Genomic DNA, 15,410 nt, shown 5'->3' on the forward strand with positions numbered 1-15,410 from the left:
GTTTGCTAGAACCAAGAATTCCTGGCTCTGGCCACTGTTGTCAGCAACATGTGCCCTTTGTTAATAAAATACATAAAGTTTCTGATTCCTTTGCTTGTTTTAACACTTCATAATTTAAGATGCATAAAGAAATGGCTTTACAAATAAAAAACAGTTTTCCAGCTAGTGTGGGAATTCCTGGCCAGATAGAGAATAGAGCTGTGAATGTGACCCTTTGGACGTTCGCAGGTGCTGTCCAGCCATGCTCAGCACAGCCCAGTCCCAGCAGGGGCTCTCAGCTCTGCGTCACATACAGCTACGTATACATGCATATGTATTGTTAATTCATAGGAATGCCCTTTGAAATTACCTTATTATACCACACATTTTGTGATTTACCTAGTTTTTAACCAAGCAGCCTGTGTCTATTTTTAAGTATTAAATTAAAATTTAATATTAAATATTAAAATTAAATATTAGTTTTCAGACTCTGTGAAGCATAGCACACTGTTCTAGGCCTGTGTTGTGAGTCCATGGTGTGTTAGTTAGATCAGAGAATTTATAATTATTCTTATGACGTATCATAATTACTTTGTACCAGAATCTTTAATAGGCTAAAAGATGAAAACCTAGTCTTGAATATGCTTGGATTTCAGGGGCAGAGAGACATAGCAGGATGTAGTTGGTTAGACACGAGTTTGTGCATAAGCAGGCTGGGATCACAAGTCTTGGTTTGAGGGGCTTTTTTGTTTGTTTGTTTTGTTGTTGTTTGTTTTTCAAGACAGAATTTCTCTGTGTAGTCCTGGCTGACCCAGAACTCATTCTGTAGACCAGGCTGGCCTTGAATCTGGGATCCACCTGCCTCTGCCTCCCAAATGCTGAGATTAAAGGCTAGTGCCCTCACTGCCCTGGCACACTGGGCATGCGATTGCAAACATTTGCACAGGCTAGATGGACATATTGCACCCCAGGTTCTTGCAAAGTCTGGGGAGACACAGGGGGTATATGATTTTTTCTTTAAAGATCTGTTTAAAAAGCTAGGTCTAAGAATAAGGAGAATTTTTCAAAATGAGATGAGCTGTTTCCTGTCACAGAGCAGTTTCACAGAGAAGAGCATGCAGTCATATGTTAAAAGAGTAACCGTCAACTTCAGGAAACAAAATTGTAGGGATTTATGGATGGCAGTTGGTGGGAATCACGTCATCTGGTATGAGCCAGTAAAGGCTCCATTATAGAATCATTATTTACCCTTAGGAAGCCATGATCTCCTAAGTTACACTACCCCACAGAAGACATGAAATAAGCTTCAAAGCATTTGTATTCTCATCGTTTTAAGTTTATGTATCTGGATGTCTTATTAGCATTTACTGTATCTGAATATTGAATTTAAATTTTATTTTATAAATGCCTTTATGAACACATGCTATAGACATGGCCCAACTGTTACTATTGGAAGTACATATGGCATAAGATGGCTTGTGCCAAGTCTTACTATGAGTATATTCCATCACACAGGGTGGATTACAAATGGTGCTACCCAGCAGGACAGTCAGAGCATGCATTTGAAAACTGATCTCTGTATATGCTTTGGGATTGTACCATGTGAGACTAAGAAGGGAATAAGGATGGTGACAAATGGGTTTGGTTTTCTCTTCTGGCATGAGTGCCACAAAACAGAAGATTCTGGCACACATGGTGGTGCCAGTTACCAAGGGCTGAGGTGTCTCACTCAGGGTGAAGAGGAGGGGGAGAGGTGTCTCACTCAGGGTGTTGGGGGGGTGAGGTGTCTCACTCAGGGTGAAGAGGAAGGGAGAGGTGTCTCACTCAGGGTGAAGAGGAGGGGTGAGGTGTCTCACTCAGGGTGAGTTGGGGGGGCTGAGGTGTCTCACTCAGGGTGATTTTGGGGGGGCTGAGGTGTCTCACTCAGGTTGAAGAGGAGGGGAGAGGTGTCTCACTCAGGGTGAAGAGGAGGGGGAGAGGTGTCTCACTCAGGGTGATTTTGGGGGGGCTGAGGTGTCTCACTCAGGGTGTTGGGGGGCTGAGGTGTCTCACTCAGGTTGAAGAGGAGGGGAGAGGTGTCTCACTCAGGTTGAAGAGGAGGGGTGAGGTGTCTCACTCAGGGTGATTTTGGGGGGGCTGAGGTGTCTCACTCAGGTTGAAGAGGAGGGGAGAGGTGTCTCACTCAGGGTGAGTTGGGGGGGTGAGGTCTCACTCAGGGTGAGTTGGGGGGGTGAGGTCTCACTCAGGGTGAAGAGGAAAGCCAACATTAAGTTGAGAAGCCAGGCACAATGGTACTCTTTCTTAATTCCAGCAGTTGAAATTGAAGTCAGGAGGGTGAATAGTTCCAAGTCATCCTAGGCTACATTCCAAGCCAGGCCAGCCTGTGCTGTATGATGAGGCCCTAATGGGAGGTGGAGTGGGGGACTGGAAAAAAGGGAGGAAACCAGGGAATACAAATTAGCAAAAGTCAAGTTGAAAGAATAAATCATTCACCTAAGTCTTAAGGAAAGAGTCTGTGCTCAGGATAGGGCCAGCCAGCGTGTCAGAGGGAAGTGGTGATGATGAAGACCTACTTTAAAGTTTAAAAGAAGCCACAGCATGAAGAAGCTACTCATTGTAACAAGTAACGGGTCAGTTCAGAAGTGAAGCAGTTAGGTGCAGTGTACACTTTACCTGTGTCTTACAGTTAGTATAGCAGTATAACCTCATAAAATATGAAAATGCCAAAGTAACAGATTTGAGTAGAAGAGTATATGTCTACAGCTGTGCTGTATAAAGATGGTTATTTTTTAAATAGAGAAAATAACAGCATCACCCGCAGGAATGAACATTAAACTGATGAGAAGGAGTCTCCGTGTCTATGGAATTTACCCTTGGAAGTGACCCTACAACAAAACAATTTACAGGAGAAAGGATTTATTGTAAATTACAATTCTAAGTTGCAGTCCATCAATGATTGCTAGGAAGTCAAGACAGAGCTTGAACGGCTGCTATATCCACACTTCAAGAGCAGACAGAGGGAGGATATATGTGCATATACTTGACCTTTTCAGCTAGCTTTCTTCTATGTTCCTATAATTCAGGACCTGCCCAATTTTAAGATAAGTCTTCAGGTAGTCCAATCAAGAGAATCTCTCTAATTGTTGACTTTAGATATAGTCAAGTTGACAGCCAAGACTGGGCATTACAAAGCTTTGTTGTTTTTAATGGACTTAATTCTGGCTGTGTTATTCAGCTATCTGCCAAATAAAATAGCATATGAAAAGGTGCACTGACATGTCCCATGTTCTTATTCCAGGGAACTGTCATATTTGGTCCTGTAGCGTGGGGAGGCAGCAGTCTCTACCAGATGCTATCTAGAGGGAAGTCAAACAACTACCCAGTTAAACCAGATTTTCACGTGACTGTGGGACAGTGTCCAAAACACCTGAAGATGAATTGCTATACTGGAGACCATCTGAGATCCTCCAGCTTTGATGTTTCCTGATTCTCTTAACATCTCACTAAAATAGTGTTTTAAAAGTGCTCTAGAAGCAGAAGAATCATTGCATAATACAGTATTTGTCATGGCCAATGCCACAGCAGAATTAGGTTGTGAGGCTTTGGTAGCTTGCATGTTACATTATGTGATCAAAGGTCTATCTTTAATGAGTGCAGCATTTTCAAAGAATTTTAGTTTGCTTTGCTACAAGTGAGCATGTGAGACTGTGGCTTCCATGTTGACCTTGGCTCATGTTCTCATTTCAGAAACTTGTGAAGACTGGAGAAAATAATTGGTCCCTGCCTGAGCTGGTGCACGCCGTGGTCCTGTTGGCTCACTACCATGCTTTGGCCAGCTTTGTTTTTGGTAGTGGCATCAATCCAGAGAGAGACCCAGGAATCGCCAATGGGTTCAGACTGATCTCAGTGAGCAGCTTCTGTGTGTGTGACCTGGCCAATGACAACAGCATTGAAAATGCCTCCCTGGCGGGCAGCAACTTTGGGGTTTGTTTTCTGAACTGTTTCTCTTGTAATCTTCTGGCTGTTACTGTCTAGAGAGAGTTCACTGTGACCAAATAGGTATTATGTACTTTTAAGATTCCCTTAGTACTATAAAAGTTTCATCAATACCTAAAGTTCCAACTTAAAAAAAAACTCTAGGGTGTTATTGTACAATACCTTTGCCATCTACTCCAAACCTATAAGTTGTCATTACCCTGGGGTCCCTAGCATCCCTACTTGTAGTCTCCATGTGAACGTTAAAGACAGTATATCCAGGAAGACTCTAAGCTTTCTTTTTCAAATACAGATACTGTATTTACAGAGTTCACTTTTCCACTGATGGTGAAGAAAATAATGCTGAAATTTATCATTAAAGTAACTTTTTTTTTCTTCCTAAATGTCCCTTTAAGTATCTTCGCTGCCCAGGTAACTTTGTAGTCTTAATTTCTTAGTATACATTTGGCTGGATTTCTTTGGATTTTCTATACATTTCTTGGCACCTTAAGCAAAGTGATATTGTTAGAAATAATAAAAACAGGACTGTAATGCCAGGCCCTTACGCAACAGATCTCAAAATGGTGTATTGATCTGCAGGGTACTGTGTGACTGAGGAAAACGCCGTATCTTGGGGGGTGGAAAGGAGAAAGTTTGAAACGACTTCAATTTTCAGTAAATTACAGTTGTTATATACCAAACACTAGAATTCTATATTTTAACACATACACATGTGTTATGTTTATAAATATATATTTATAACTGAAGCAATCTAATACATTTGAAAATATTTGAGTATGTTATCTAATTGCTGTGAGTTAATAAAAATTTAGGATATTTTTAAAAATCGTTTCAATAAAATGTAAATAATCCATGACCCAACTTGCCCATTAAATGGGTTAAGCAAATAGTTGTGAGTGTGGTACTGACAATAAATTTTAGGGTCTTACCACAGTATAAAAAGCAACTCCACAGCTTCCCATCCCAGCTCCTCTTCCCCCACGCCTCGCCCTCAGTCACTCACCTACCTTCTAGCTCTGTCTTGTCCACCCTAGCCACATTTGAGATATCCCTGCTGGTTAGTCATGTCGTCTGACCAGTGTCCTCTGTGTGTGCTCAGTGCAGTTGTGAGGTAGGGGCTCCCGGGAGCCGTGTGTAGTGTCAGAGCACCAATGCTGTTTTCTGTTCCTCCAGATTGTGGATTCTCTAGGTGAGCTGGAAGTCTTAATGGAACGAATGAAAAGGCTTCAGGATGACAGGGAAGATGAGGAGACCACTCGAGAAGAAAGGAGCACGCGTTTTGAGAAGGAAAAGAAAGAAAGTCTCTTTGTGGTCCCTGGAGAGACTTTCCATTCATTTCCTCACTCAGGTGTGTTTGCCCTTTCTCTTGCTCAGTTGTTCAGATATGAGGACCGGCCTGAGCTTTCCCACACAGACACACGCATGGGGGAGTGCTGCCATCTCTATCCTTTGCACTCCTGCTTCACCAACACTGGGCTCTGTTCTCAGAAACCTGCCGTTGTGCAAACACTATGCAGTGCACCCACATAGACTGTGGTGTAACTTCTGAACAAGAGTGTGTGTCTGTGGCTGCAGCACATGGCCTGCTGCTCTACAGTTGCACGTTTGGTAAGTGCTGTGCATACGTAGCGCATACATAGACCAGTGGCTCTGTCTTTGTGTTGCATTGTGGTATGTTTGTCAGGCGGTGCCCACTGTCTGTCCACCGGGCTGTCAGAAAATGTGAAATGCCCAAGACTGCTCTGGGTTGGCCTAGTGTCACAGGCAGTAGGAATTTCCTAGATCCAGGATCATTGAGAGTCTTGGACTGAAGTGTTGTTACACAGCACGTGGCCATCTCTATGAGACTGACCTGAGGCTTGTCCTTTCCCTGTCCTGGATGCATATTTACAGCCGTTAATTGCTGAGGTCAGCAGAATGTTACTTGCCACTAGACCAGACAGTTTGATCCTGAGCTCCACATTGTAAAAGGCAAGAACTTACTTTCACAAGTTTTCCGCTACCTCCACATACACTTCATGGCATGCATATACCTATACACACAAAAACAGTTATATAAATAAATGTAAAATTGCATTTTCTTATACTCTTAAGGAGTTTTGGAATAGTAAGGTGATGTTTTAGTTTTCTTCTAAAGGCACCAAGCAGTTTGTAGTAAGTCTTATTTAAGCAGCATGTGAACACATGTAAACCCCTCAAAGATGTCATTTAAGTCACATAGCTCTTGAAACTCTATTTTTAAGACTTATTTTATGTGTCTTAGTGTTTTGTCTGGGTGTCTATATGTCTAATATGTGTCCCTGCTCCTGGAGGATGTCAGAAGACACTGGGTCCCCAGGAACTGGAGTGTGAGTGCTTGTGAGCTGTCATGTGGGTGCTGGGATTGAACCCTGGCCCTCTGACACAGCAACAGGTGCCCTCAACTATTATCAACCTCTATAATCGGATGTAAATAAATACAGATATGTTGTGTATCAGTCGTTCCATTTTATAAGTATTTTACCATTAACCAGTTAACCATCCCAGTCCCAAGTTTGCTAGCTGTAGAAAGTTAGTATAGAAAAATGACCCTGTACAGTGGTTAATTGGGTTTTTTTTTTTTTATTTAGATTTGCCAACTTTAAAATGGAAGTAGAAATCAGTTTTTTCCTATTTAAAAAAAAAAGTATCAGTATGACAAAGCTCCCAGATTCCACGTAGGGAAAGACTCTTTTAGAAAGAATTCTAAAGAACCTTTTAATCCTGAAGAAAATAAACACTTGATTTTTTTAAATTTTTATTTTTGTGTTTATTGTATTATATAATCTTTACCAGAAGGTTACTCCAGTACTACACTGGAGTGTTTCATGTCTCACATTACTAACTATACACACACACACACACACACACACACACACACACACACATATATATATAATATTTATATATTTTTTTTTAGAGAGACCCTGTCATAAAAAACAAAACAACAACAACAAAAGCCCAGAAAGTTGTAAATTGTGTCTAAAATGTTGTTTTCTTTAAGTACAAACTTAAATATTTGCTTATTTGATGTTTGAAGTTGTTGATCACCTGAGTAGTGATTTTAACTCTTCAAGATAACTCTAGAAAGAATAGTGCCAGTCAGTTCCCTGTGAGTCTCACAGATCCTGAGACACAGCTGATGCTGAACAGCTGTATTAGGTTTTAGCCATGTGATGGGTGGCCTGTGAGACATCAGCCTACGACTTGCTGGCCCCATTGCTTTGGGCCTGTGGCAGCACAAATGCAGGAGGACACAGCAAGGTCCTGCGGTAACTTTCAGGGAACCCCAGCACCTACAGGTCCTGTAGCCCAGCTTTCCCACATGGACATCGGAGGAACACAGTGTGGTAAACACGAGTGGAGGGACGGTCAGACATCCCTTTCACGGACAGATTACTTAAAAAACGGGTCTTACCAACTGTTCTTTCTACGTTTTAAGGTTTTTTTCTGGGATCCGCTTTTATATGTTAGTTACTGAAATTGAAAGTTTAAAATTATAAGTGAGCAAAACAAAACTGGAATCCAAGGTAGAGGCAGCGCTGTGACAGTCACGTCTACTGTCGGCGTCTGTGAGTGAGCCCAGCAGCACAGGACACGGGCCAGAAAACCGACAGTTCAGTGCCACCGACATTCTTAGTTGGCTTTTACTTTGCAACTCACAAACCTCTAGTTTTCCTAGGAGGCTTGTCTGACTGTGATTTCATTTTTAAACGTTCTGTCATTTTGGTTATGGTGTGATGGGGTGGATAAAAGAGAGCTTGACCTCTAAGTTAGGAGCTGATGCTTCATAAATGCCATTAGCATGTTCATGGAGACCTAATTGGAGTCTGCACTGCGGTGAGCTTGGATTACAGATAATCCACAGTTTCCCACAGAGAAAAACCACTTAAAAGCTTTGCATGGCACTGGGGACCATGCTCCTGGGTGGAATACTTGCCTAGTATGCACAAGGCCCTGGGACTGATGCCCCGCACTTGAGAAGGAAAAAAGAACAAGAAAAAGAAAAGCTTCTGATAAAGGCTGACTGACTGTTACTTATTTCTTAAGTGAATTTTTCTTTTTCCTATGATGAAATAAAGAAAAGTGTCTGTTCTGAGCACAGCATCACCTGGCAGACAGGAAGTACTCAGCAGATGTCAGGTTCTTTTCTGCCTGAGCAGTGCAGGCTGAGAGCTCAGTGCTTCTGCTCACATTCTGTGGCGCAGGACTTCCCTCTTCCTGGCTGTTCTATGCGTCCCCACTAGTCAGTGGCTATAGCCTGAAGATTTAAGGGGACTTCATCTTATTAGAATATTCACACATGCTCTTCCAGAAGAACTTAAATAGTTGTCAAACTTTTAAACGTTTTACTCAGCTAAAATTACAGTTTTTTAAAATTATACTATAGTATTTCTGCTCACTTTATCCAGTAATTACTATTACTGATCAAAGACTGAATTAATTTGATATTAATTAAGTTATTTACAAAGAACCTATTTCTTACATAGGAACTAATTTTTTATTTTGAGAATGATATGCTCATTTATGGAATAGAGGCAAAGCTTGTTTAGTCACTGTTATAGTTGAAATCAGGTGGGCGGAAGTAATAGCAAAGACACATTACTCTAAAAAAACAAGGAACTAGAAGGAAATTTTCTTCAGCTTAAAATAATGTGCACTAAGTATTTGCAGTTTCTCGGTTGAGGGTTTAAGCCTTTGGGCATGGAGACTCTGCTGTGGCAGCATTGCCTCCTTGGATTCCTTGCCCCCCAGGTGATGCTCAGAAGACAGTCTCATCAGCTCCCTTGACAGCACAGGAGTAGCACTCCCACAGGCATGCTCAGGCTGAGGTGTGCACTGAGCGACTAGCCAGGCACCCAGGAGGCCTCTCCTCTCAGGATGCCATGCCTCATCTCTCCACTGGCTTGCCTCCTGGAGGCTGACAGTGAACTAGAGTGAAGGGACTTTTGCTGTTGAGAATCAGATGTAATTTTAAAAGATGCATCTTCAAATGTAGCCTTCATCTTTCTTGTCCCTTCTCTTGCCCCATGTCCTCATTTCCCCTTGGAGAGATCAAACAAGCTTTAAATCTTACATTCCCGAGCCTGAGCTTCTGTTTCAAAAATAGTAAATTTGACACATTGATCTTTTTTACTACTGTTCAAATATTTCAGTGTGGTTGGGGTTTTCATCTTCATAACTATAATTAAAATCTTAATACCTAATATCGGGTAAAGAAATTATACGTAGAACTTCATGCATAGGCGTTTTGTGAGTATGAGCCGTGTAGTCAGCACTGAAGTTCAGGCTCCGTGTCTTGGCATTGTACATGTCCTGAGTGCCTTTATTGTCCCCTAGATTTTGAAGATGACATGATCGTAACAGCCGATGTCTCTCGATACATCGAAGACCCAGGCTTTGGGTATGAAGACTTCGCCAGGCGAGGAGAAGAACATTTGCCAACATTCCGAGCCCAGGTACACAGTGCTTTCAACTTAGAGAAACTAGAAAGTTCTGCCCTTTCAAGGAAGAACTGTTAAAAATATAAATAAAGTGTCTTCTAAAGTAGCTAGTAGGCATTTTGATAGTGTCTGCAAAACGTTTTATCTAACCTACTTTTCAACTCATTCTATTTGATGTCCTGATAGAAGATAATTATTTCAGCATGTTTACCCCCAGGAAGTCACAAGGAACCTGGATGCTTAGTTTAGTTTGCCTGCATTATGCAGGATAGTTACATGTGCCTGTTTTTGGAGGGCAGGGAAGAGATCAATACGATAACATTCATACTAGTGCATTTGCGATGTGACTGTAGCCGTGGTTTGTGCTGGTAGTAGTGTAGCAGTCTATGGGAGGGGAGTTAAATTTAGACTCCTTCTTGCCTGAGTGAGTTTGGTGACATAGGAATAGTTAAGGACTTCTGGTGTGCATAGTGCCGGGCCAGAGTTTATCACAGACATGCCAAACTTGAACCGTGTGTGAGACAGCTCCCGGCTCTGCACATACAACTTGACAAGAAGCATCCTTGGTAAAGCTGCTGACCTGGAACTGAGCTAGAGATGCCTCCCGAAAACTGCTTTCAATAGTTTTATTTTATTTCAGAAATTAAAAACATAGGGTTTAACAGAGTATGCCCATTTTGTAAGTGGACACTTTTTCTGCATCCAGGACTACACGTGGGAAAACCACGGGTTCTCACTGGTGAACAGGCTTTACTCTGACATTGGCCATCTCCTGGATGAGAAGTTTCGAATGGTCTACAATCTCACCTACAGCACAATGGCCACCCACGAGGGTGTGGACACTACCACGCTGCGCAGAGCTCTGTTTAACTATGTTCACTGTATGTTTGGAATCAGGTATTTAGTCATCTGTTTTATTTATAGCCTGTTTGGGAACTATACCTTTCTGGGGTAAATGCTACCTGGTTTAAGAACTAATTTTCTTCATTTAAAGTGTTATGAATCTGGGGCTTAGGGAGATGGCTCAGTTGGTAAACACTGTGTGAACAGTGGGCCTGAGTTCAGTCCCCAGCACCTATACATAAGTCCACACTTGTAACCCTAGCTTTGGTGGGTAGGGACAGGATTCCTAGGGCTCACTGGCTAGCAAGCCTTACCTAATTGGCAGGCCCCAGGTCCCAGCAAGAAGTCCAAACTAAGATGGCCAGAATCTGAAGAACAGTGCTGAGTTCTGGTCTCTGACTTCGACACATGCACACACTGTATGTGTCCGTGATCACAAAAGTGAATGGTAGGTAGGTAGGTAGGTTGACAGGTAGGCAGACAGACAGTTCCTGACAAATCAGCTCCTAATGCAGCATATTATATAAAGAACACTACAGAGTTAGCATCCCTAACCTACAAAGCATCTGGAAGTTGGAGCTGGAACCTTTATGTTCATGGCCTGGGTTTGGTCTCCGTGGTTGCAAAAGAAAAATAAAAAAATGCCCTTAAACCTCGAACGTGATCACATGGCTTTGAATTTTGGAGTATTCTGATTTTTGGTTTTAGATAAAGGCTATTTTTTCTGCTCCATCAGTCTGAAGTTTCACCTGATGCGCACTGACGTATTAGGTTCAGGTTCTCACCCTCTGCCTGGAACACCCAACTGGAACCCCTACAGACTGGCCTTATTCTTGCTCATTCACTACCTTCTAGTATTTTCTAAAGTGCTTCTCTCTGAGAATGCCTGCCTACCCTGTTTAAAATCACAGACCTGTCCTCCCCAGCTACAAATACATTTTTCTTTAAGTAATATCACCACCTACAAACTATGAGTTTGCTTTGTACTTTTTTTTTTTAATACCTTAATAGAGTTTAAGCTCTATGAGACTAGGGGTGGATTTTTAACCCTCCTGTTGACTACAGACTCCCAGAGAAGGGTTTATGAGATGCCAGGCACCCGGTAAATGCTTCCTATGGCTTACGTAATGAGCTTTGCTATGACACCACTGAAGAGCAGGGTCTGAGCAGTGAAGCCTGGGTTTTACACAGTGCTGTCACTCACAGGTATGATGACTATGACTACGGAGAAGTTAACCAGTTACTCGAACGGAGCCTGAAGGTTTACATCAAGACAGTGACCTGCTACCCTGAGAGGACCACAAAGCGCATGTATGACAGCTACTGGCGGCAGTTCACCCACTCAGAGAAGGTCAGTGTCATTACCAAGCAGACCTCAGAGACACATGACAGCTTCAAATCAAGAACCAGGGCAGGCCATGTTAATAAGTTGGTACAACTGAACTAGCTATTGTTTTTCATGTTTTCTTAATCTCAGGATATTGACTGTTGACTAAAGTTCAGATGTGTGCTCAAGCTAGCATGACATATGTCTTAGTCAAGGTTTCCACTGCTGTAATAAAACACCATGACCAAAAGCACCTTGGGGAACGAGGAGCTTTTTTCAGCCTACACCTCTCAGATCACACTCCATCACTGAGGAGGGACAGGGCAGGAACCCGGAAGAAAGAATTGACTCAGGCCACAGAAGGCCCTGCATACTGGCTCACTCAGCCTGCTTGCTTAGAGCACCCAAGACCATCCACCCAAGGGTGGCTCCCCCCCAGCATGCTGTGCTGCCTCTCGTCTGTTGGCAACCAAGATGCCCTACAGACACGTTCTCCTGCAAGATTCCTTCCTTCCAGATGTTAAGCTGACATAAAGATAGGCAGCACAGTGTATAACATTAACTTCAGCATAAGCCTTTGGAAGATTGGATCTAAATACCAGTAAATCTACCATTTTGACTATAAAAGCCCACTAAGAAACGGTGCTTTGGAGAACCATGCCCAGCCTAGAATGCACTGCCATATAGAAACTCTTGTTAGCTACCAGGTTACTATTAGAACAAATGTTTCTCATTTAGTTTATTATTTTGCCATTATTGTGAAGACCTGTAAGGCAAATACATCGTTACGTAAGAATATCTGTAGATGGACTATATGTAAATCACTACTTAAATTAAAATATAGTGTTAAGAGCCTTTATCAACATTATACCATCAAATCTGACTTAAGGTCTTAGGCCTTCAGTATTAAATCTAAGAGTCCTTTTTACTCCACTGTCCAAGCTGGAGGTAAATCATTCTGGGATCCTAATGGTCCCCAATGATCTGTATGGTCTTGGCAAAGTATTCTATGGCTCCATTTCTAATAATTTTTAGTCATAGAGTAAGTCATACACCAGGCAGATTACCCACTTTATCTTTAGCCTTGATGCATCTTTGGGCTGCTTTTATTCTCAATAGATTTTCCTTTCTTTCTAGAGATTGTATATTCTCATCAGGAGAATATGCCCAATGACATGTTCAAGGTATAGGAAGATATCAAGATAACTCAGCACTATACATTTCCTTGTCGTCAGGTTAGAAAATGTGAATGTATGTACATCAGCTTTCCTACTATAATGTGCACTGGTGTGATTTTCCAAAGAGTCGCCCTATGATTTTACGAGAGTCTGTGCACATGGTGGGTGTCTAGAGAGATCAGATGACTCAAGGAACCAAATGGAGCTTGTTAGATCTAGGATGTTTGCAGGTTTGAGTGATTACATCTGTGTGCAATATCTGGATACTGTCTAAATGTGGTACCTGAGAACCTTCTTGGTTACTTCTCTTGTGTTGCATAGTAACTAAGCCAAACTGTTTGGTTTTCAGGTGCACGTGAATCTGCTTCTGATGGAAGCGCGGATGCAGGCTGAGCTGCTTTACGCTCTGCGGGCCATTACTCGGCATCTGACCTGAAGCAGGAAGGTGTCAGCACGCACCAAGGCCTCCTACCCGGGACTCCCATCAGAACTTGTTTGTGACGCGCCTCAGCAGTTACTCAGTTCTCTAGTGTCAAAGTATAGCTGTCAGGGTTGTTGTTTTTCTTTTTGATTTTACTTTTGTTTTGTTCCTGTTGTTAGGGTTGTTCTGGTTTTGGTTTTTTTTTTGTTTGTTTGTTTGTTTGTTTTTTAGGTTTTTTTCTGGCTGTCATGTGCAATGGTGTGTTTTATATTTCTCGATGCTTAACATTGCTAATGATTGCAAAAGTAACCCTGACGAGTACTACTTTACGTTGTTAGAGTTGGATTTTTGAATCTGACCATAAATCATGAACTGGTTTGTTAATACTTCACTTCAGTACTTTGAAGTTCATATGTATGTGTATTATTTTTCTTTACTTAAAAAAAAATAAGGAAAAGTACTTACAATCCGTTCAAGCAGTTGTTTTTCAGATAGCAACATTCAGCGAAGAAATGGTGTCCTCCCTGAGTCTGGGGAAAAGTACATGCTGCTGAACCAAGCTCCTCGGGCACAGCCTGTGTCCCCACGAGAGCATCCGGCACTGTTCTCTTTCACTTATCTGACTTTCTCACACTGCTGTTGGCAATAACGTGAAATGTGATACAGACATCATCCATAATTTAATGTGAAATTAATTATGATGAATTCTCTAGCATGCTACTGAAATGCCAAGTTCAGCTACTTTGTCTTCTCAAACAGAGGCCCCGTTTTTCCACACGGCTGTCTGTGTGGCAGTGGACGGAGCCCTGTCCCAGTCCAGGGCGGTGGCTCTCCGTCTCCTCCGTGGCTGGTGCCCACTGTCCTGCTCCACACCGGGCACAGACAAGCTCACACGTGACCAAATGTTTCTGTGCACATTCTCCTTTTCTGAGAGTTAAGGATGGTTAGTTAACCCATTTTTTTTTTCTGTTACACTTCTGAAAATAATTTCACATGATTTTCTCTTATAATAGCTTAAGTAATTGGTTATTCAAAGGTAAAAATTGTGTTTCTGTGCCATTAATGTGATCAAGCACCAAGAAAACAGTACAGTCTTGTTTAGAAGTCAGCTCAGCTCCTCTATCATGTCACTGCAGAAGTGTCCTTTAAACAGGCAGAAAGAAATGGCCTTCACAGTGCTTTACTGTGCTGGGTGTTTTTCAGTTTCCCCATGCTGGGGCTGAACAGTGGTTTCACCATGCCAAAGCATTCTTTCCCCCAGAAAAATCTGTTTGGGCGACTAGGTTAAAACAAAACAAAAACACAGCGTTGTCATAGGGGAGAAAAAAAAAAACAGCCAAAAACTCACATTTTTTCATTAATTTATGTTGTTTGATTAGACTATCTTCAGAGAGCACAACCTTATGTATTTATAGCTTTAATTTGCATTATGTTAATGAACCAGCAAAGTGCCTAGAGAGCTGCCCAAGCGACTGAGGACTCGGGAAGCACCTTTGCTTGATGAAAGGTGACTTGGATCACACATCCCTGCTAATCCAGACCACCCTGTCTGTCATAGTAAGTCATCCAGGGAGCTCCCACAGAGCTCACTTGGGGTCTCCTTGTTATGTGGGTGACTTCTCTGATGAAAGGCCCGTGGCCAGTGTTCTGTTAGGCCGTGTTCCCCTTCTGTCTGCCACCTGTTTTCTGGATGTGAGTTAGCTCCCTTCCCTTGAGATGTTGTTCCAGAGAGGAGAAAAAAGATGGCTGTGGACCTGTCATCAGGGGTAGTTTCAGACTCCAGGATCTTTAAAATACTCCATGTGAAGAAAAGGGTTTTGAAGACAAGGTGGTTTCTTTAAAGAGACGGCTCAGAGAACCTGAGCCAGGCAGCTTTCTTGCGTTCTGTTGGGTGCGTGGACTGTGTTCACCTTCCTCTCCAGATTGTCTGAACTACAAGGAAGTATTTAGAAGACTGTTGAAGCCCAGGGGAGGTGTCCCATGCTAAGACTTTTCATTTAGGATGGAGTTTATTAATGCTTTTTAAAAATAAGTAATAGACAACAGTTTTACTTCATAGCCCCATCTTTTGTGCAGGTGAACTGAATGGCAGATAGAAATAGTTTTTATGTACTAAGAGGAGGAATTCTCACGGAACCCTGAATAAGCTTTAGACCAAAAGGGAAAACAAGGGTTAAGTACGGTGACCACGTACTTCTTGGTTT

General features: G+C 42.2%; 1 protein-coding gene across 1 annotated transcript in view; it reads left to right on the forward strand.

Moving 5' to 3' along the window:
* Positions 1–13,463, forward strand: part of SESN3 (sestrin 3) — a 47,252-nt gene extending 33,789 nt beyond the window's left edge. The window contains exons 5-10 of the mRNA XM_080929824.1: positions 3,727–3,963; positions 5,149–5,323; positions 9,334–9,452; positions 10,144–10,334; positions 11,487–11,631; positions 13,135–13,463. Coding sequence (XP_080785950.1) covers positions 3,727–3,963; positions 5,149–5,323; positions 9,334–9,452; positions 10,144–10,334; positions 11,487–11,631; positions 13,135–13,221 — 954 coding nt within the window. The 3' untranslated portion in view covers positions 13,222–13,463. The remainder of the gene's footprint in view (positions 1–3,726; positions 3,964–5,148; positions 5,324–9,333; positions 9,453–10,143; positions 10,335–11,486; positions 11,632–13,134) is intronic.
* Positions 13,464–15,410: the final 1,947 nt, after the last annotated feature.

This window comes from Micromys minutus (assembly GCF_963924665.1).
Source record: "Micromys minutus genome assembly, chromosome: 16".
NCBI lineage: Eukaryota > Metazoa > Chordata > Mammalia > Rodentia > Muridae > Micromys > Micromys minutus.